General features: G+C 37.4%; 7 protein-coding genes across 10 annotated transcripts; 4 read left to right on the top strand and 3 right to left on the bottom strand.

Annotated features, from left to right (window-relative positions):
- Positions 1 to 700: 700 nt before the first annotated feature.
- LOC108656285 (uncharacterized) lies at positions 701 to 2,141 on the bottom strand. The gene is made up of 2 exons (XM_018108305.3): positions 1,459 to 2,141; positions 701 to 1,399 (listed from the first exon to the last, which is right to left on the bottom strand). Exons 1-2 carry the CDS (start codon positions 1,893 to 1,895, stop codon positions 904 to 906), a joined length of 933 nt encoding a protein of 310 aa, XP_017963794.1. The 5' UTR covers positions 1,896 to 2,141; the 3' UTR covers positions 701 to 903.
- Positions 2,142 to 3,095: 954 nt separating this feature from the next.
- Positions 3,096 to 11,131, bottom strand: kat80 (katanin p80). The gene is made up of 10 exons (XM_018109054.3): positions 10,750 to 11,131; positions 9,675 to 9,802; positions 9,380 to 9,597; positions 5,367 to 5,708; positions 5,169 to 5,304; positions 4,165 to 5,103; positions 3,930 to 4,099; positions 3,776 to 3,865; positions 3,641 to 3,715; positions 3,096 to 3,575 (listed from the first exon to the last, which is right to left on the bottom strand). The coding sequence occupies exons 1-10, from the start codon at positions 10,781 to 10,783 to the stop codon at positions 3,341 to 3,343; spliced, it is 2,367 nt and encodes a 788-aa protein (XP_017964543.1). The 5' UTR covers positions 10,784 to 11,131; the 3' UTR covers positions 3,096 to 3,340.
- On the top strand, positions 5,936 to 8,730 carry Mfe2 (peroxisomal Multifunctional enzyme type 2). Of its 2 annotated transcripts, XM_018109058.3 has the most exons (3): positions 5,936 to 6,123; positions 6,581 to 7,382; positions 7,451 to 8,730. In XM_018109058.3, the coding sequence occupies exons 2-3, from the start codon at positions 6,677 to 6,679 to the stop codon at positions 8,533 to 8,535; spliced, it is 1,791 nt and encodes a 596-aa protein (XP_017964547.1). In that variant the 5' UTR covers positions 5,936 to 6,123; positions 6,581 to 6,676; the 3' UTR covers positions 8,536 to 8,730. The 2 variants fall into 2 exon arrangements, with proteins under 2 accessions (XP_017964547.1, XP_089119183.1); XM_089263057.1 differs by lacking the exon at positions 5,936 to 6,123 and having other exon boundaries at positions 6,561 to 7,382.
- A 134-nt stretch (positions 11,132 to 11,265) lies between the features above and the next one.
- On the top strand, positions 11,266 to 12,388 carry Prosalpha4 (proteasome alpha4 subunit). Its single transcript, XM_018109065.3, has 3 exons — positions 11,266 to 11,519; positions 11,587 to 11,816; positions 11,882 to 12,388. The coding sequence occupies exons 1-3, from the start codon at positions 11,418 to 11,420 to the stop codon at positions 12,297 to 12,299; spliced, it is 750 nt and encodes a 249-aa protein (XP_017964554.1). The 5' UTR covers positions 11,266 to 11,417; the 3' UTR covers positions 12,300 to 12,388.
- Positions 12,389 to 12,862: 474 nt separating this feature from the next.
- On the top strand, positions 12,863 to 20,104 carry eas (ethanolamine kinase 1). 3 transcript variants are annotated; one of them, XM_089263734.1, is made up of 5 exons: positions 12,863 to 13,013; positions 14,580 to 14,991; positions 18,400 to 18,968; positions 19,043 to 19,492; positions 19,557 to 20,104. In XM_089263734.1, the coding sequence occupies exons 2-5, from the start codon at positions 14,581 to 14,583 to the stop codon at positions 19,636 to 19,638; spliced, it is 1,512 nt and encodes a 503-aa protein (XP_089119860.1). In that variant the 5' UTR covers positions 12,863 to 13,013; position 14,580; the 3' UTR covers positions 19,639 to 20,104. The 3 variants fall into 3 exon arrangements, with proteins under 3 accessions (XP_089119860.1, XP_017964549.1, XP_017964548.1); XM_018109060.3 differs by having other exon boundaries at positions 12,871 to 13,300; XM_018109059.3 differs by having other exon boundaries at positions 12,873 to 13,232.
- A 556-nt stretch (positions 20,105 to 20,660) lies between these two features.
- On the bottom strand, positions 20,661 to 22,615 carry LOC108656791 (vesicle transport protein GOT1B). The gene is made up of 5 exons (XM_018109066.3): positions 22,455 to 22,615; positions 22,287 to 22,378; positions 22,033 to 22,211; positions 21,885 to 21,966; positions 20,661 to 20,782 (listed from the first exon to the last, which is right to left on the bottom strand). The coding sequence occupies exons 1-5, from the start codon at positions 22,477 to 22,479 to the stop codon at positions 20,738 to 20,740; spliced, it is 423 nt and encodes a 140-aa protein (XP_017964555.1). The 5' UTR covers positions 22,480 to 22,615; the 3' UTR covers positions 20,661 to 20,737.
- Positions 20,948 to 21,645, top strand: UQCR-14 (Ubiquinol-cytochrome c reductase 14 kDa subunit). The gene is made up of 3 exons (XM_018109067.3): positions 20,948 to 21,105; positions 21,229 to 21,276; positions 21,336 to 21,645. Exons 1-3 carry the CDS (start codon positions 21,066 to 21,068, stop codon positions 21,581 to 21,583), a joined length of 336 nt encoding a protein of 111 aa, XP_017964556.1. The 5' UTR covers positions 20,948 to 21,065; the 3' UTR covers positions 21,584 to 21,645.
- Positions 22,616 to 22,850: the final 235 nt, after the last annotated feature.

Genomic DNA, 22,850 nt, shown 5'->3' on the forward strand with positions numbered 1-22,850 from the left:
CGGCTTGAGTAGCGCTACTCTTAATGTTTTCAATATTTTACTGCCCATTTTTTTTTTTTTTTTAATTTAATTACAATTATTTCAAAGATCTTTCCGCTGTAACAAGTATTATCCGATATGTGCAAGGTCACTCCGAGCCAATCCATTTTGGAAATTCTAATAATTAAACTAGACGAAAAATTTATATTAATGCCTATGTCCTAGGCTAAAAAAACACAAAAATTAAAAGATTTCATGAAATCGGTCTGATCAACCAAACGATAAAAAAAAAACTTTTCTTTTTAAATTTCGATATAACATTTACATTTCATTTTTTTAATATACATTTTAAAATATACTTTCATAAAGCCCCAGCCATAAGCAATAAAATACAGCATGGCATTAAGTACAAATTAAAGACAAGCCGAAAAATATTCAGATATAAATATTTGTTTATAAATATATTTTTTTGATTTATTGTTTTGATAATGAAAAGTGCTACTTTAGGACAAAAAAATGTATTGAAAAAATGATTATAATTTAGGTTAAAAACTGTCTTAAAACTTTAATCTCTGCCAAAAAATAAAAAAAAGCATAGATATTTAAAAAAAAAAATCATTATAAATTGAAGTTCTATAAAGTAGAACATAGAAAATTCTAAAATTTAAATATAAAATATAAAAAAAATAAAATAAAATCAAACTATTATAATTAAGGTTAAAAATTTTCTTAAGAACTAAACTTTAATCTCTGCCAAAAAAAAAAAAAACATGGATATTAAAAATCATTATAAATTGAAATACAATTAAATAAAATGTAGAAAATTCTAAAATGAAAATAAAAATATATATAAAGTAGATTAGAGGTATCTCTAAGCAAAAACAATGCCGTTGAACAATATTCGTGGAAAAGAGCATAGCGAAGTTAAAAGATTTGCTTATAGTTGGTCGAATTGTCGCTTCGTTGCAGCGACTTCAATTTCTTCTTGTTGGGCTTAAAGGGCGCGGGCTGTGCGACGAGCGCTGCGGCTGCGGCGGCGGCTGCATTGCGATCCTTACGGGTGACTGGCGTGTCATACGGCGTACGCACGATTTCCGGCAGATGGGCATAGTAGACGACTCGCTCGTTGCGGCTGCGGGGCGACGACAGCTGCTGCGGCAGCTTGGGCGAGACATATTTGTTACTGTAGGAGTCGAGCACGGGCATGCCCATGGCCATGGGGTCATCGATGTAGCCACGGCGCGACTTGATGTAGTCTGTCGGCGGCGGGGTGTCCAGATGGCGATCGGGATACATGAGATAGGGTTCCGGATATTGGGGCACTCGTGGACTGTAGCTATCGTAGGGATCGAAGCGCTGCCGATGCACGTACATGTCCTCATAGTACGGCGGATAGGCGCGATGGTACTGCTCATCGAATCTGAAGGGGAGGGGAGAATGCCAAATTAAAGAAATGCTTTAAGGCCCACAGCTACTCACCTGTCGTAGCGTCTGATGTACGGGTCGTACGACCGGGACGGATACATGGCAATCGATTTGCCCGTATACTGTCCGTACCAGGGCAACGGATTGGCTATCCTCTCATCCGCGGGCTTGCGTATGTAGCCCAAGTTCTGGTCTCGGCCAGGTGTGCGTATCGCAGCAGCGCCACTCAGATCATTTTCACCTGGCGCAGTGTCCATGGTGCGCCGACCCGTTGTATAGTAATCGTAGTCCGCATACCTGGCCGAGGATTTGCCAGCCACTCTCAGCTGCTTGCCCGTTGCTCCATGCTCCACAGACTCAGCTGCCTCGACGTCCAAAATGCTGTCCGGACTCTCGAGCTCTGCGTTCCGATTGCTGTGCTCGTAGCCAGGCTCCGCACTCACGGCTAGCACCTGCAGTGAGCACAATATGAACAGACCTTTCAGCTCCATCTCGATGCGATGCCAACTGCAGTTGCCAGTTGGCCAAAATAGACTGATGCCAAGCTGCGGCTACTGGCCAAATAGACGAAGCCACGCAAACGGCTAACAATAATCCGGCGACATGGTAAGTTAAACTTCAATAGGCAATTGTATTATTTGATTTGGCTCGTTCGTTTTTTTGGTTCTATGGTCAGTCTATTCAATCAGTCAGTCCATGAAGCGCAAGAGTGCACAATTCAAGTCAAGCAGCAAACTACCCACTCGAATACCCACTAAAAAAGAGCAAACTATGTGCTGAGAGAGGTAGTACTGAAAATAACAGGTCGAAGTTTTTAGAAAAGTACGACTGGGGCCGACTGAATTATACAGTTAGGCTCATGTGAAATTCAAGGACGCGGCTCCACATAGATCCTACAGCAGTAGAAGATCAAAATTTTAGTACTGCAGGAGGAGCTCAGTGCTGATTCTACTGCCTAACGCAACTCTAAAACTAAGACATAGAGACGCCCCCCAATGGACGGACTATATAATCTAGCCAGACAGGAGCTTTCATTAATTCTACTGCAAAACTATAGCTTAAGAATCTTAACTCCAAAGCTCAGCAATAGATCATTTTTCTTCCAATGAACTAAGACAGACCATATTTATGATTCCATTACGGGTCACATTGGGAATAACATTCATTTGCAAAAGCTGTTAAAGTTAGCTCTAAAACAAAAGACGATTTGACGTACCGTCGTACCTATATATGTATACATATACATATATTGTATTTATATATCCAGACATCAAACATCCAACCATTAACCTTAACTCAACTTAATTACAGAGTAACTCAAATCAATACGCTCATTGAAGTACCGATGCTCCACCTATGTATATTTGATGGCATTTTGTATATATTTAACACACACACACACATGCACACTCACACGCACTCTTTCACACACACACACCCATGCACACAGCACAAAACTGCATTCTCTTTGAAGTTCAGAACAATAGCAGCTCGAACTTGTCCGAGCTACGCTTCGTTGGGTGCGACAAAATGCATTTTGTGATTTGCATTTGAAAACAAAGAGAGTGAGTGAGAGAGAGAGAGAGAGAGAGACAGAAAAAGAGAGGGAGCAGGCAAGGGCTCGAGCTAACGGCATTTCTAAGTGATTAACAATATGGTCAGGGCTTTTAAGCTCAGCAATTCAACAAGAATTCAATTGATGGTGATTTTAATTATTATGAAATTTGTAATACAAATATATATTTCATAAAATTTTATAATTTTAAATTATTAAGTCTTAAATTTAAAAATGATATAAATTAGTTTTGAATAACAAATTAATATATATATATGTATATATATATATATATATAGTATGTATGTAAATCATTTGTAATGCTGGACAATTGTTTTGCTTTTTAACTTTTTTTTTAGCTAGGTGTTTTTCTTTTGCTTGTTAAAAAATAATCATGTTTTGTAGCTGTGACAGCGTTGACCCAAAATGTATCGATTCAGGCAGATTTTTGATTTGCAACAACCATCTTTGGCATTCCAGACACTTTCGCTGTCGATCCTCGCGTGTCACATCGACGCCCAGCCCGTTGGCAGCCCAAGAGTCCAGATTTTCTTGGATCATTGGCAAGAAGTTTGATAATACGATGCGCAGCGTATCGCAGGCTCTGGTGAAATGACTGCAAATGATAAATGATACATTTATATTTATAATCAAAATTATGTATATATGCCATTTACTTACAATTTGTGTTGACTTTGCAACAGCTCATACAGTTCTGGTAATACAAATGTACAAAAATCCAAATTCAATGAAGACCTAAATGAAAAATAAGTTATAAAATATAGAGAACAAACCAAACATCAATATATATCTTACGGCTTCTCCAGTATTGCACCTAAAAGATCTATAAAAATGGAGCGTCCAGCTGACTTGGCCAACCTAAGTGCACTTAGAACATCATTAACACTAAACAAGTGGTAAATAAATCTATTAGCATTTCTGTTAAATATGTTAATCTGATAATGCTCACCGTGTCGAATTGCGTAGCAGTTCGAGACTGGCTTGACGATTGCTCAATTCCTGGAGCACAGCTTCGTGTGATCTCGAGAGCATATCAAAATCGTATTGCTCATCAATGAAATTACGATTCGAATTCTTGCCCGAGGTTGGTATCAAGTCCGGACGGTAATTCATTGGTGGCTACAGTTCAAGATTTATCATAGAATAACTGAAAGTTGAATGCGGTTCAATTCAATAATACATACATGGGTAGGCTTCTCCTGGACCTTTGTCTGATGTGCGGGGGTACGCATATCGAGGGTCGTACGGGATCTTATTGGTGGCTTCGTAATAATCTCCACACTTATATTCTTCTGCTGAGCATTCTCCTTGTAGAACTGACTCTGCGAACCCATCGTTCGCTTGTTCTTGTTGACAACTGTTGTGGACGTTGACTTCTTGAGTACCATATTATCGTCGAGCTTGTGCAGCTCCATTGAACTAACTGAAGACGTTTGGCTCAGCTTATTATTGCCGAATATTGATGTCGAAGTCTGTTTGGTATTGCCCATCGCTGTGGTCCGTTTGTGCAAAGTTGTCGTTGTCTTTTTAATTGATTTCGATGAGGCGTTTATTGTTGATGCAGGTACTGTCTTGTAGTTGCTGGCTGTGTAGTTCTGGTTGACTGGAAAGTCTTCGGCCATCTCACAATTATCATAGTTATTGAGTATTGGCGGATTGCTGTCATTAGGACTATACTCGACATCATTTGCAACTACAGCCTTATCCAATGGGTAGAGGTTGTAATCGTCTGGCACGTGCAATGAGCTCGGCTGATAAACGTTCAGTACACGGCTGGAGCCCATATCTATGCCATAGTTATAAGGCAGATTGTGTAATGATGACATTGACGATGATTCGATATGTTCCAGTGCAGCCTCATTGACAACCTCCAGACTCAAATTTGGAGACGATTGCTCGTCATAAGTTAGACTTTTATTGTCCTCCTGCTCCTCTTCCACTTTGGCCGGCTTGGCTCCGCCCATCGATATTCTAAACTTTTGGGTACCGCGTGAGAAGCTCTTGCGATTAGTTGAGTTATGCTTGAAATTAGGCTCAGCATTTGCCGGCTGATAGAACGGTATCACACAATCAAGGCTAACTGTATTAATTGACACGGTATCAATTTCATGGCAGCCACAGATCTGTAAGCCAAACAAATACGAATTAATGCTCCTATAATTAATTAATAACTTTGTAGATAGCTTACAATCTTATTTTTGATCACTTTCATGTCATCCAATGAGACCCAGTTACCCTTGATGTGATCTAATTCACGGTCTGGTTCCCATCCAATCACAGATATTCCGGCAGCGCTGCCCACAAACAGACACTCGCCATTCTCGCTAATGGGAGAATCGTTATTATTAAATATTATAATAGATAGATGATTGCAACAATGGCTTACCTAAATGTAATGCATCTGATAGCCTGACCATAGAAATGAGTTGTTTGGGAGACAAGCAATTGATGTTCCAAATCATAGATAGACACAGTGCCATCCACTCGGCCCGCTGCAAGCAGAAACTCAAATGGATGGAATTGTATGCATGTGATAGCCGTAACGGGTGGCTCGGCTATAAACTCCATTATCTGCTTGCTCTTGCGTATATCCCATATTAATATTGATCCTTCCAAGCCAGCGGAAGCAATCCAAAGTCCATCAGGTGAAAATTTCACTGAATTCACATGCGATATGTGTCCTTTGCAAACTTTAATGCATTTATTTTCGTTTTGAACATCCCATAGTCTAAAATGATAACAAAATTAACTCAAAAGTTAATTTAACAGGAAAAACAGTTTGAACTTAGCGCCCTATCCGATATCGATATATGAGAAAACCATATGGCAAAGTCTATTAATATAATTTGCAGAACAAAAATACAGTTCAAAGTCAGCGCCTTATCGAATCGATATACACGCTGCAGCCCTGTATAACTCCGTGCGATAGTATCGACTAAGAAAATAAGTCACAGAGTGAACGGCAATCGGTTAAAATTCCACCACTTTCAACTGTCTGGCAATATAAAAATTGCTGTGAACCTCTGTTGTTAATCCAGTTTTTGTTTTCATTTTGCAACAGGCTTATCGATAATTAAAAGTGCCCTTTGTACCGGCGATACAAAGATAATTCCTCACTTAAACAGCCAATACATGAGATAAAGGTAAAATATTCTTGCATTTGACATTATTAATATATGTTTTGTGGGTGAGTGTGTGTCTGCCGTACACTTTTGTACTATATATACATATGTGCGTATGAGTAAAAACTAAACAAACAGGTACATTTGTTGAATTCATTTGGAATATACGAGATTGTTTACTTGTATGCGACCACATCGAGCCATAGGACTTCGATCAAACATTAAACATTTTAAATTCAGACACGTAATCAACGTTTTCTCAATGGAAAGTAATACGAATCTTCAACTGCATTAACTAACACACACATACATACACTCACACACATACATATATACAAACAAGTCTTTATTTGCTTAATGTAAGAGAATCTAATCTAACGCTGATATCCTATCAGTAAAAATATTCATATATGTATCTGTGATTGAGGTTGAAAGTTCATCGACCACTGTGAGCTAAGCTACAATTTTTCATTTATAGACGTCTCACAGCCGAATTGACAGTTGATTGCTTCGGTATCCGAATTGCAGAGAACAAGTTTATATCACAGCAAGTCTCTAACCATATATACAGAAAATGTCTTCAGCTGCGAAATTGCGATTTGATGGCCGTGTGGCGATTGTTACCGGCGCTGGAGCTGGCCTCGGACGGGAGTATGCATTGCTGCTGGCATCGCGCGGCGCCAAGGTGGTGGTCAACGATCTAGGCGGCAGCCATGTGGGCGAGGGCGCCTCTCAGCGGGCAGCCGATGTGGTGGTCGAGGAGATTCGTAAGAACGGCGGCGAAGCAGTCGCCGATTACAATTCAGTTATTGATGGTGCAAAGGTCGTTGATACGGCCATCAAGGCATTCGGACGTGTTGACATTTTGATTAACAATGCGGGCATATTACGTGATCGCAGCATTATTAAGACGACAGAGCAGGATTGGAACCTGGTGCTCGATGTGCATCTCAAGGGCAGCTTCAAATGCACACAGGCCGCCTTTCCGCACATGAAGGCCCAGAACTATGGACGCATCATCATGACGGCGTCTAACTCGGGCATTTACGGAAACTTTGGCCAGGCCAACTACTCGGCGGCCAAGATGGGCCTGGTTGGACTGGCCAACACGGTAGCCATTGAGGGCCAGAAGAACAACATTCATTGCAACGTTATCATTCCAACAGCAGCCAGTCGCATGACTGAAGGCATCTTGCCCGACATACTCTTCCAGGAGCTGAAGCCCAGTCTAATTGCGCCCGTCGTTGTCTATCTGTGCCACGAGTCCTGCGAGGATAATGGTGCGTATCGCGTAATGCTCCTCATATTAATATTCCCCTATTCTGATTTGCTATATCTTCTTTAACAGGCAGTTACATTGAAAGCGCTGCCGGCTGGGCGACCAAGGTGCATACGGTGCGTGGCAAGGGAGCTGTGGTGCGACCATCAATAGATGAGCCCTCAACGCTTGAGTACGTGCAGAGTGCATGGAATAAGGTGACAGACATGTCGCAAGCGACGCACATCAATTCCATTTCCGAAGCCTCGGGTTCCCTGCTGCAGGTGCTGGAGAACCTGAAGGCCGGCGATAAAGATGCCATCGAGGATAGCTTCTCATTCGGCAACAAAGAGCTGATCCTCTACGCCCTGGGCATTGGCGCCTCAACCAAAAACCCCAAGGACATTCGCTTCTTGTATGAGAACGATGGTGACTTTTCCCCGATCCCATCATTCTTCGTGCTGCCTGGCCTGCTGCTAACCATGAGCAGTCCCCTGGTGTCCACGGCGCTGCCCAATAGCAACGCCGATCTGTCCAACATTCTGCACGGTGAGCAGTATTTGGAAATTGTTGACGACTTGCCCACCAGTGGCACATTGGTCACCAAGGGCAAGGTGTTCGATGTGATGGACAAGGGCTCCGGCGCCGTGGTCGTCACCAGCTGTGAGTCGTTCGATGAGAACGGTCGCCTTCTGGTGAAGAATCAAAGCGCCATCTTTGTGGTTGGCGCCGGCAAGTTTGGCGGCAAAAAGGATCCCATTGCCGGTGTTGTGCCCCTGGCGGCTGCCCCCAAACGGGCACCCGACGCCACCATAGAGTACAAGACCAGCGAAGATCAAGCTGCCCTGTATCGACTCTCCGGTGATCTGAACCCATTGCACATTGATTCGAACTTTGCACGTCTATCCGGCTTCAAGACACCCATTCTACACGGACTTTGCTCTCTGGGCTACTCGGTGCGTGCGGTGCTCAGCAAATACGCCGATAACAACAGTGAGCTCTTCAAGGCGGTGAAAGTGCGCTTCTCCGGCCCCGTGCTGCCGGGACAAACCCTAAGGATCGAGATGTGGAAGGAGGGGGCACGCATCCACCTGCGCACTTTAGTCGTGGAGACGGGCAAGGAGGTTATTTCGGGCGCCTATGTCGACCTGAAGAGCTCAAACGCCAAACTGTAAATTCAGATTTAAGGCTGGCTGAAGCGAGGCAATTATCACTTATATATACATACAAACATGTATATATAAATACATATATATAATATTACAACATAACCAGGCGGTGGTATAAAAATATTGCAATCAACACATTTATAACTCAGCTAAATGTAATTGTTCTTTTGCCTAATTTTAATACAAAAATAAAATAAACAATCGAAATCGCTAAACTTAATTACATAAGACTCTAGAGCAAAGAATGCAAATCATGATCGCAGTTCCGTAATTTCTACGGCGGAGTTAAATTAATAGACAATTGATATGTGCGGGGTATGCAATTTACTATAACCAGAAATCGGGTAAAATAGATAAAGCGAGCGTATACTATAGCAGATAACAAATGATTAAGAACCGGATAGAAGCATGGAAAAATTAAAATGACTGACGGATATACCATATATACGTATGTATATATTTAGTTAAAATATATTTATATACCTACATATACATGGACTTTTCCGGTTCAAATGCAGTCTAACCTGGAACCCTATTCAAATTTGTCTTGAGTACAAACTCTATAAAACAAACGAAAGCAAATGGAATTGCATGACTCATGTATATACATATATGCACATACATCTATAATATAAACATGATATAACGAAGTGCAATCTACGATATCAGTTCTACCATATATAAACGATTTTGCTGAACAATTACATGAATGACAGTGAGATGGAAGATGTTGTTGTCCCACTTCAAACTAAATCTCTAACAATTGATCGAAATGATATTGTAGAATAAACATATGATGCCAGATGTAAAACGATCTGTGTTAAAATAAGAGTCGTAGGTGTGCACTTACCTGACCGTTGTATCATTGCTGCCCGATACCACGTACTCCCCGGATGGATTAAAGTCCAAGGTTCGCACACTCTTCATGTGCCCATTCAGTGTTGAATAAATCTTCTGGGCATTCAAGTCCCATCGCCGAATGATGCCAATATCATCGGCTGAATATACAAAATTATCCTTGTATGCAAAGCGAACGCATTCAATCGAACGATTGTGGCCAGTTAGGGACTATATAGGGAGGAAAAGTGAGATATTTGTGAATGATATATATATTTGATATTCATTGTAGATCTGCATATACGAACCATAAAGCATTCATCTTGGCCAATCGCCCATAGATTGACATTGCGGTCTTCGCCTCCAGTGACCAGCACTCGACCCGTTTCACCCAAATCGAGGCTTGTGACTTTGCCGTCGTGTGCCTTAATGTCATCTGTATATAAATAAAAAAATATACATATTGATTACAAGAAATGCTTGGATTAGAGCTAAATGCGAGCTAAATGTTTGTTTATTACTTGTTGTTTATGTTACGTCTACGGACAGCATTCGATTTCCTTACTCAGAACAGAAAACATATGTATGTACCGAATCGAGGCTAGACTAACTTAATGGGAAATTGAAACTGTCTGACGATCATATTACTCTTCTAGTGATTTACTTATTATATTTAGTGGAAACTAGAACCAAAACTAAAATTTCTTTTAATATATGAAGTGAAATAGTTAAGTCAAAATATATACTAAAATCAATTCTATTAATTAAAACATCAATTCAATTAATGGATTAAAATTATTTAACATTTCAAATAGTTAAGATCCAATCATTAGAAATATATATATTTTTTAAAGTAAAATGATTTAAATACATTTAAAAAGAATTCTAGATTTGTATGAGATCAATTTCTGTATATAAACAAATGTTCCATATATGCGCATAAACACACATACACACATGTGTATCAGTGTCTTATATGCAACAGATACGGCATGCTGTAATGTTTTGCCGATATTTAGGAAGTTGTTTATGTTAATATATACAATATTGGAATGTTTATTTTAGCTTTTTATGGTTGTTTGATGTCGTGACCTCATCTTAACCTAACTCCAATACTTTTACATATATTAACGCACGCACATTACACACGCACGCACACACACATACATATACAGCGGCACACATGTGTAACTGCACAGCTCCTTACAAGGTCTGCATCCCACATGCAATTATTTGCATGTTATTGGCCAAAACGGTCTGACACACAAAACACAAACACACACACACATGCTCGCACACACAGATAAACCGCTCGGTGTGCATATGTGTCGGCCAATAAGTATGAGAACTACTTTCATAGAGTTGAAATTCTATTTTACTTACATATCTTTGCCACAAGATTTCTAGGCAGCGCCATTTCCAAGAAAATTACCGTTACAGGTGTAAGTTTAGGTTAAACCCAATATTATATGTTGAAAGCGACAATATTATGAATATTTTATTTTATTTTGTCGCAGGTGTGATAATTTTTTGTGGGTTTGAGTTAAGTCGGATCAGCTGTCCGCTATCTCTTTTGTGAGCCCTACAGACAACTTTATTAAAAAACACAATAAATCATAAACGCAGATGAACAGACGTAACTAAACCGTTTTACATGATTAATACCGTATTAATATTATACAACCGTCACATAAAATAACGATAAACTTTACAAAATTTGTAGACTAAACAAATGCACATCATATATGTATGTAAATACACACATATATATATATACAAGACTACCAGGGCTGGATAACAACTTTACTCATTTGCTGTTGCCACCCCGTTTTTTGTATGATTACTGAAGGCAAATTTTTACAAAATGTGGCCAGTCATTGTCAACGGTGCCAATATGCTATCGATATCTTGGTGAGCATAGCAACTCTGTGGCTCTGTCAGGCTTTCCTCAAAAGAGCATCATCATTGCCCTGTCGAAAATTTGCCGACTGCATTATTTGAAAGTTTATTAAGTTACTTTACGCTGCGTGTTTAAAAGGAATTAATTAAAGATGTCTTCACGTTACGATCGTGCTGTTACTATTTTCTCTCCCGATGGTCATTTACTTCAGGTTGAATATGCTCAAGAAGCGGTTCGCAAAGGCTCCACAGCGGTATGTTAACAACTTGTTATTTTTTTTTTTAATAATGCTGAAATTTATACATAAATTTTTACAAAAGGTTGGCGTGCGTGGAGCCAACTGCGTTGTCCTGGGTGTTGAGAAAAAGTCGGTCGGCAAGCTGCAGGAAGATCGCACAGTGCGCAAAATTTGCGTTCTTGACCATCACGTACTAATGGCATTTGCTGGCCTCACTGCCGATGCACGCATCCTTATAAATCGTGCCCAAGTCGAATGCCAGAGCCATCGTCTCAATGTTGAAGATCCCGTTACACTTGAATATATAACCAGGTACAAGAAGCACGATGTTTAACCAGTTAGGATGCAATGCTGAAACTGTTTGTTTTGCTTTGCAGATACATCGCACAACTGAAACAGAAGTACACCCAAAGTAATGGACGACGTCCGTTTGGTATATCATGTCTAATTGGAGGCTTCGATGCTGATGGGTCGGCTCATTTGTTTCAAACCGAACCATCGGGCATATTCTATGAGTACAAAGCCAATGCCACCGGACGTTCGGCAAAAACGGTGCGTGAGTTTTTCGAGAAAAACTATCGTGAGGAGGATGTCAGCACTGAGCATGGCACCGTGAAGCTGGCCATTCGCGCGTTACTCGAGGTTGCTCAATCTGGACAAAATAATTTGGAGGTGGCCATCATGGAGAATGGGAAACCGCTTAAAATGCTGGATCGCGATGTCATATTGGAATATGTGGCTATCATTGAAAAGGAGAAGGAAGAAGAGCAGGAAAAGAAGAAACAGAAAAAGTAATACCAATTCCAATTTCATGTTAAGTCATTGGTATTGGTATTATCCTGTGTTATTCTTTAACTACAATAAAAACAAAAAAGTCTTTTTAATTTCATATTTTTATAAAATTTAAAAAGGTGTACAATGGAACACGAATATTTAAAAGATATGTATCAAATACATGGTCCTCAAAACAAAAACGCAGCTTTATATACTTAATGAGCAGGCGAGTATTGAAATGTTCTACCAGCTGTGAATTAATAATAAACTAACAAGAACTATACTTGGGGATATAAATCCTACAAAAAAAGTTGTTGGAATATAAATGCTAAAAAGAAATTTGTACATAAAAATTCATTTTTTTTAATATTCCCTTTATCTTAAATTAAATTCAAAATACCTCGGAGGCATTTAATTTAGGCTCTAAAGAATTTAAAAGGTAAACTCGATTTAGTGTTGACAGTGGCGATATTTGGAGAACGGCTGGCAACGATAACTGAAGCTTTGCGCAAAGTTCATATTGAACGATATTATTGAAACCCATCCCTAAGGCAAGCAAGCAAGTGCTTTAGAACACTGGCAGCAACAGTGCTGCAGATTGCACGCCTAAATTCATATGAGAATTTCGCTTAGTTTACTACTACCACTGTCCGGAGTCGGAAGTTGCGCCGAAGAAAAAACCGAAGCGATAATACCAAAAATACAACAGAAAAAAAGAAACTATTGAATTGAATTGTATAAAGCGAATATCGAGAACAAGAATATTAAACAGTTCTGCTGCTATACGACAACATAAAAAGAACTAAAATTAATAAAACGCCAGCACTGTTTCGCTTTTCATTCCCTTTGCCTGTCATTCCAAACCAAGCAACACCATCAGACTAAAATCAATAATTTAGTTGTGTGGTTTTCGCGGCTTTTTGTGTTTCTTTAAAAAACAATCAATACCCGAAGGTAACGTGTGTAGTAAAATAACAATTCACCTCAGTGTGCGTTTGCATTCGTTGACGCTTGACATATTGGTACACAATTTATTTATTTATTTAGTTTTTCTATAAATCATTTTTTTTTTCGTTTTTTTTTGAATGTTTGTTTTATAAATCATACGAATAACATAAACATTATGAACGAGATAATTTTTGGCATCCTTCAAATCTCAAAGCACTTAGCACCATGTTAAAAGGCTGCCAACCCTTCCTCCCCCTCCACACACACACACAGTCACTCACACACACACAGTCCCTCACACACACTACACACGCATTAAGTATAAGAAAAACCAAGTACTATTTATGAAATGTACATAAATACATATGTACATGCCTCTGTACATACATGCATACATGCAGATCTGTTGAGGCATACATATGTATGCACGCACACACACACACACACAGACACACACGCATTAACTTAAAAGTTTTTATTTGCGTTTCCGCATATATTGGTAGAATGCGTTAAGCAGAAACAAGTACAAAAACAGAACTCAAAATCAAAACGAATCGAATCCAATATATAGCTGCATATAAATGTCTTACATGTATTAAATATACACATATAAAATGGATGTACATAATGTAAATGTATAGAGATAATATACATACATACATACATATATATTATTTTCACTTCGAATATAATTTGTTTATACGCTCGTTACATACATATGTACATATATAAATTTTATAATGCACCTAATTATGTAGATGTTTATATGTGTGTGTGTATATACATATGTATCGGTATCCCTGTGTACACAGACTGACGCTCCAATCTTATCTTTGGCATAAGTGGTCCGCGACGGTTGGAAAAGGCCTGTCCTCTTATCTCTGTTCAGTTCAAACAGTCACAATCATCCAATACACCGTATTACGAACCGAGTCATATACATACATACATACACCCATACTTATAAATACTTTGGTTGAATTCCATTAGGATTTACACTTGTTAATCGAAACTCTGATTCAGTCATGTATAACTCTCCTCCCCTTAGATAACAAGATCTCAAGATTTCAAGCAAGCGCATCAAAATATATCAAAATCATAATGAAATAAATAAAATATCTTGTAAATATAAAAAAGTATATATTATAAATAAGACAAAATTAAAAATTGTATATAGAAATTTAGAATGTATAATATGTATATTGATCTGTAGATTTTCTCATTTAGTTTTTCAAAAATTTACCAATTTTCTGCCCTTTCCTTTTACTTTACTGTCTATGTGTGTGTGTGTGTGTGTATGTGCGTGTGTTGACCCGACCTGACACTCTCCGTATTTCACATATAATACAATAGAATGGGCACAGAAACGAAGAGCAACAGTTACACAGGACAGATTTCAACAAGTGGCGGCAACCCTAAAGTGATGAAAGATTCTTTATCTTTAGTTCGTCAAGCGGTCAAACAGCAGCAATCGAATCAAATCAATTTGAATTCAAATTCGAACACCAATCCGAATCCGAACTCCAACTCCAACTCCAATTCGATAACATATTCAAGCGAACAACAACAACAACAACAGAACAACACGGGTGATATTGATAGACGACCAGCCAAGCAGGAGGATAATAGCACACGAAGCATAGCGAAAGATACGGTTGTGCCATTCGTGCCGATATTTGTGGAAGAAGCCGATGTTATACAAGGTGCTAAGGATATACTGAAAGTAATACGACCTAACTGGGACCTCAATCACGTTGACTTTAAGGTAATTCTTTTATGCATGTGTGAATATATATATTCTAAGAGTAAAATAAAAACCAGCGAAGAGAATATTATATATGTGTATAATTTCTATATATAGCTTTAAACTAATTTTAAATAGAAAGAAAGTTCCTTTAAGATATATAATCCTTCATAAATTTAAATTTACCTAACAGGCAGAGGTATATTTATTGAGTATGCGTCTGTTCGTATGGCTGAACGAATCGATTTCACAATTAGTTTTCAGTTCTTCAAAGGGTTGAAGAGATCTTGTACTCGAGTAGCTTCCACTAGAGCACTCTTAATTGATGTAATTTAATTTGTATATAAAAAAAGTAAATGAAGAAAAATAGACCATATAGTATTAAATGGATCTTTAACACATCTTTATGTATATATGTATGTATATATTCATTTGGAGCTACGCCTTTTGGTAAATCCCACATTTGACATTCACAAACTATCTGCGAATTATCCTAAAATTATGAAAAATATAGCATGTACGTATGTGTTATTTATTATAGATCTATTAAAAGTTGCAGTAATGAAAATAATAGTAAATAGAATTTAGTCAAAAAATAATATTGAAACACATTTAAAGTGAACCGGTTTCTCTCTCAATCTTTGTTGTTCATCTGGAAATAAAACAAAACCCAATTTCGACCTTTTCCATTAGCTTAGGATATAAAACCCAAATGTATTCTCAACGAAAGAACCGTTAATTTTTGTAATTCTGCTTTGCTTTCTACACCAATCAGTGTTGAATTTTTAATTTTCCAATTGCAAAAAATGACCCTTTCAATGGGTATATATGTATATATTTGTATGTATTTGCTGTGTAGTGCAGCGACATTATTTTCATGAGGACAACTGTTTAGGTAATATGTATTTCTATATATATATATATCCATATATATACACAGCTGTAATTTGTAAGGTGTTTTTTGTGTGCAAAACGCGTTCAACGATTATATTGTTATTATTATGCATAGCACGAGGTTTCAATAACTCATTAGTTAGTTATTATTTGCTCGTTAAATCGCGACTCAATAACAACTTCCCACACGTATTTTTGTATGAGTATAGCACACAATTGTAAATATATACACATACATATATGTAAGTCTATATATTGCACAATATGCATCTAGACACAAAAGGCACATATATATAAATATATTTGTTTATGATAAATTTAAAAAGCGTGACAGCTTGACTGTTGTTTAACAGAATCAGCTGAATCGTTGAACTATTATTTGTGCATAAATATAAATTAGTTTCTAGCCTCGCACTTCGTGCTTAATAGTTTTCCACTGTATTTATTTAGTAATTGAAGCAAACCAGTTTAACTATTATTATTGTTAGTTAGTGCTGCTAATTGCGTTGCTCCAAATTAGATTTAATTTAATGCGAAGCTCAGAATGCGTATACGTCTGCGTATACGCGATATACGTGAGGCTTAGCCTGGCTGTATAGCATATCAGTTTATGAATTTATTAATGTTGATAGTACACTATGTGATGATAGCACAAACAGACACACACACACACACACACACACACACACACACAAACACACAGCTGGCACTTAAATCACAAGAATTTCATTAAAAATTGTTCGCTTTGGACTGAAGGCTTATCAAAACGATTACGTCTGGACCCCCATAAGCACATGGCTTTATTAATGTACATGTGTATGTGTGTGTGTGTGAGTGTGTGTATATAATATAGTTTTAATGAGCAACTGCCGAAGTATTTGTATGAGACCGCGCGATTCATTATTTCAAAAGTCACAAAGTTTATCAAGTTTGATTACTAATACACTCATGTGTATGTGTGTGTGAGTGTCTTAAAATCTGTTTTAAGCATTCAAAAACATGGCTGATGCTTAGCTAGATTAACTGTAAATATACTACAAATCAAATTCAGACTTTGAGCATGAAATACTGGACGACCTATAAAATAAAATACCCCATGTATACACACACACACACAGCTATCGGAACTTGCTATATATGACTTTAGCTTAGGAATTTTTTAATCTATTTGTAAATCAATTAACAACTTTGTTAGTTAGCAAGTTCATATTACTTTTCTTCAGTGTATATAAGGTTAAATGTAAAAAAAAATTACAGCAAACAGTTTGAGGCCATGTCAAAATATATACACATACATATATGATGTACATATATACATACATATGTATATGTATATTTAAATGTGTATTTAGTTCACAACTGTGCGCAGAAGTAATGACGCTCTCAGTCGAGCATAGCCAACTGTCTAATACTCGTTCATGTGGCTAAATTTGGATTCGCCACGCCCTTAAAGGGGGCGCTTTATACAATTTGAAAACAGGTCAAACTTGGCATTCATAGCACTGAAGCTGTGGGAAATATGCCCAAGGCGCAAAGCTATATATACTAATTATTTTTAGCTAAAATAGGTGTACCAGAGTGCCTAAATATATATATTTAAACTCTATTATTTAAGGAGCGAGCCAGTTGGCATATGAAATAAATAATATAAGATTTCAGTTGAAGTAAACATAAGTGTATAAGAAGTTTTATATTACAACAACTGTCTAGTGTCAATAACATTTTCGATAATAGAGGTTGACGTACCTACAATTTATAGTAATAGCTAATTTATGAGGTCGTCACGCGTTAGACTCCAGCTGTCTAACTCGATTGGTCTAGTTCTAATAGGATTTTCCTTAACTAATAGATAAGCTATATATAATGAGCATATATGTATGTATAATATAATTCGCATTTGAAGTACACAACTCTTGAAATGCTTTCACAGTCATAAAGCACATGACACAAAACAAATATACTCGCATTTTTGCTGAGTAACGGGGATGACTATTCTTATATATCGTTAAGTTGAAGTGGAAGTAGTAAAGCTTTGTCATAATAAGTTTCTATGAAGCATGACCGTAAGCCAAGGAACGGCCCTCTCTATAGAGAGACTATATATAGTCAAAATTGTTGAGCTCGTCTTAACTCAATCCCTTATCAATCAAGCTCACTCTCAACCTAGCAACTCGTATTGCCTCTGACATTACAGAGATCTCTACCATATCAGCGAATATACTCCCTATAAACTCTAATGATAATGATGATCAGTAAACCTGATCAACTTCATTACTTACTTTCCACTATAGAAATAGTGCAAAGATATTATATACTTACTTTTACTATACATACCTGCATAAGATATACTTCACACAACTATAATATACCCATTAATCCTCGAGTGCAGTGTACAAATTACGTTCCAAAAAGTTAGATCAATATTTTTGCAATTACACTGTAATCTTTAGTATACATACATATATAGTGTAAACACTCTTTTAGATTATCTCTTGTTATTTACTCATTTTATCGCTTTCCATTTGGTCTTTACAGAAATTTACAGATGGCATAACAAATAAGCTAGTCGGCTGTTTTCACAATTGCTCCAAATTGGGCAACGACAATGACGAATCCTATTTATCAATCAATAATGCGACGAGAATTTTGCCAGTACAATCGGAGGATCCGGTTATCCTATCCGATGAATTTACGACAATTGATGGCGAGACAACGGAGCAACAGAATGATCTACAATTACCTATACAATACTCCGATAACGTAGTGCTTGTCCGTGTTTATGGTAATAAGACGGACCTACTGATCGATCGGAAAGCTGAAACGCAAAATTTTCAATTACTGCACACGTACGGCTTGGCGCCATCCCTCTATGCGACATTCAAAAATGGGCTCGTCTACGAATATGTACCTGGCATTACCTTAAATACAGAAAGTGTGCTATGCCCAGATATTTGGCCATTGGTCGCTCGCCGCATGGCCGAGATGCATCGTGTGGTTAGGAAGGCGAATGTGGATGGCCAACCGACGCCAATGATATGGAAGAAGACGCAAAGCTTTCTGGACTTAGTACCTGAACGATTTAGTGATGCTGAAAAACACAAAAGGTATGCATCAAATACGATATGATATCCCAATATTTCTATAAGAAATCTTTTGTTTTTCATGTTTGCCCTGCCAGAGTGAAAGGAACGTTTTTACCTATCGGACGACTGCGTGAGGAGTTCAATAACTTGTACAAATACTTGGAGGCACTAGAGAGTCCAATTGTTTTCTCACACAACGACCTGTTATTGGGCAATGTCGTCTATACGAAATCAAAGAATGCTGTTAACTTTATCGACTACGAGTACGCCGACTACAATTTCCAGGCCTTCGATATTGGCAATCATTTTGCGGAAATGTGCGGCGTCGATGAGGTCGACTATACACGTTATCCGAAACGCGAATTTCAGCTCGAATGGCTGCGCGTCTATCTCGAGTGCTATCTGCAGCGGAATAATATCCAAAATGAGGAGGTCGATCGACTCTTTGTCCAAGTGAATCAATTCGCCTTGGCTGCCCACATTTTCTGGACAGTTTGGTCTCTACTACAAGCTGAGCATTCCACAATTGACTTTGATTATGTTGGGTAAGACAAATGATATACATACATCTGCATACATATGATAATCATTTTCTTAATCCTTATACAGCTATGCATTTCTTCGTTACAATGAATATTTGGCTCGCAAGGATGAGTTCTTATCGTTGACTGCATCAAAGAACAATAAATGATTTTTTCCCAGCAATATGCAAATAATAATATTGAAACGAAATACACACAGTTTTGTGTCCAACCCCAGTGATGTACTTATATATATTGATATATATGTATATGTATATGTATATGTGTATATATATATGTGTGTGTGTGTGTATATATACATATATATACATGTATCTATTCTATTGTATAAACTATGGCTAGCATTGATATACTATATATGTACAATTATACATAGTATATACATACATACATACATACATATATGCATGCGTATTTGGTGTATACAGATGTATATAGAGAAAATGATGTGTTCACAAAACTTCATTAATTAGTGCCGTGGCCATATCAGCCGTAGTCTATGCATATATACACACATATATATATACATATATATAATGAATTTGTATATGTTCTTTAATTTGTATATTGATATTTTGTAGTCATAAATAAATAAACATAAATATTTAGTTTTCATATTGATGCATCTATACCCTATAAGTTCTCTCATTCTCTAGCTATATAATACAATGTATATATACTTCTATGTATGTATAGTTATGTATATATATTTCAAACCCAAAATCACCTGTACATAAATGCATCGTTGCAGTGGGGAAACGTACAAGGTGTAAAGCACATGGTACATTCTAGTCTAATCCCACTTTTCAATTAGCGAATATCCCTTTTTCAATATTTCGTTCTATATAAGCGTTAAAGCTCAGCGTGGAGTGCGGGCTCTTTAGGCACATGATGCAGAAAGAGACGGAAGATATTAATGTCTGTCTGCTCGTTCCGCTGGCAACAATTGCGCCTTAATATTAAAGCCTTTAAATAAGAATGATAGCAACGTTATATAAACTCTTTAAACTTGCTCAATTATGGCTATCATTTTCAGTTTATTATTCTTTCTGAATGATTGCGAATGTTTAACAAAAAAAAAAAAACAAAAATAATAATATATATGCATACCATAATAAATACTTAGGAATATATATGTATTTACATATATTTTGGGCGTTTAACAAAAGGATTTACACAACAACGAATTTATTTAATTTATACAATATTATTGTATAATTTCAAATACTTCCTAAATAAGGTTTAATTTTATACAGTTGTCCGATTTCCATCACCACCAAGTTTTTGAACAATCTGGAATATAAATTTAATGAAAGAAGAATCAGATGCTTTTCACAATTTGAATTAATTATTAAATCTAACGATATTTTTTCATTTGAACTTCTGCTGGCCGATTCTGACAATTTAGTTGGGTGTACAGCACTGACATTTGAGTGTTTCGATTGTAAAGCAAAGCATATCGATATATATTTTTTTAAGGTGATTGCCATCACCAGTCTGTCAGCTGTCATACCTAAAATAAAGGGAAACTAGAGTCAAGCGAACGACTTCCTAAAATTACGATTTATTATTAATCATGAGCAACTATATTGCTAGGAAGGGACCTTTGGTTTTCTGTAAGTATTCACTCATTCCACTAACCATTATATTGCGAAATCATAAAAAGCGCAACATTAACCGCTGCGCATTTGGCTGATTACGTAAATTTGTAACACAAACTCTGCAATTCTACATTTCAGCTAACTTGGGAAAATGGGCCTACAATCTCTCCGGATTCAACCAATACGGTAAGCGCGAATTGGACGCCACAACTTATTTGAATGTTTCATAAATAATGTCATTTAAGGTCTGCACCGTGACGATTGTCTCTATGAGAACGAAGATGTCGCGGAAGCAATCCGCCGCCTTCCACGCAAACTATACGATGAGCGCAACTATCGCATAATTCGTGCCTTGCACTTGTCCATGACCAAGACCATTTTGCCTAAGGAGCAGTGGACAAAGTATGAGGAAGATGTCAAGTACTTGGAACCCTATCTGAAGGAGGTGCAGAAGGAGCGCGAAGAGCGTGAGGATTGGAACAAGAATCACTAAAATTCTTCTCATTGTGCGGATTTGTAAATGTTGGAAAATACATAGATTAGATTCAAATTAAAGCTATTCTGAGAAGAATTCATTCATTCATTGATAGCTATGGGCGAATTCGATGTAACAATTTATTTATAGGTATTAAGTAAAATGTAATTTGGATGCAGATGTGGGGCTTCAGAGCGATTCGATTGCTAGCGATTATACCGAAATTTTGTCCTATATAATACTGGCGAGTTTGTTCCGGCCGCACTTGGAACTGTGCTTGGAATGTGAACTTATGTGACGTTAGTCCGGTTTATCTTACCTTTTGCATAAACGGTAGATTGAATAATGATCCTAATATGGGCACACGGCCGAGGAAATTTATAGCTACAGGGAAGAAGCCACTGAAAGAGGGAAACATTAATTAGCACGTGCTTCGACAGGGTTCATTTGGGTGTTCGGGTACGAACCTGAATAATGCGAAAAATCCATAGGATTCGATGATCATGCCAATTATGGGGAATCCAAGCAACACGATTACAATTCCACCAAAAAAAGCTGTTGTTCCTTTGACTTTGTGGCGCTGGAAGAAAAAGCGTAGAGTTCGCTCAACGCCAATGACGCAGCCAAGGCCGGATATGAAGAGAATCTGTAATAGAAATGCAATCGCTATAATATCCATGCCATAGACTTCTTATATATGCAATATAGCCATCTCACGCACATTGCCAATGGCGAGCAAGCCCTTGTCAAATAAAAGCAACATGCCAAGAAATAAAAACGATATGCCGAAGCCAGCCAAGCCGATTCCAATTTCTGCAAATAGTGTGCAATAATTAATATGAGCTGTGTTAATATGCCAATAACGAATATAACTTATTGTCCAACATACTTTGGAGATCTGTTATTTCAATCATTCTGCTTTAGTTTGGGATATTTATGCTTAAAAGGATAAGAAAGTGCATTGGGTGTATTCCACGTAAACACCAAATGTTTCATTATTATGAATATAAACAATCATCGCAGGGTTGCATTATCAAAATCAGTATTGAGAAACACTCAAAAAAGAATTTCATACCTACCTCGGTTTCAATATTTGAACAATATATATCAATATTTTCAGTAAAAATCTATTTACAAACTAAATTATTCAATTTGAAAAACTTGCTCAGTAGTCGTCCTAGGCATACAAAAAAATAAATGCTTAATTTGATCTAATATTTATTTCAATACCAAAGTAATCGTTGCTACCTTGGCTCCAGTCAATCGAGTAGGTATTCATTTTGTT

The sequence above is a fragment of the Drosophila navojoa genome, chromosome X (assembly GCF_054131105.1).
Source record: "Drosophila navojoa isolate 15081-1374.11 chromosome X, UAZ_NAV_1.0, whole genome shotgun sequence".
Lineage (NCBI taxonomy): Eukaryota > Metazoa > Arthropoda > Insecta > Diptera > Drosophilidae > Drosophila > Drosophila navojoa.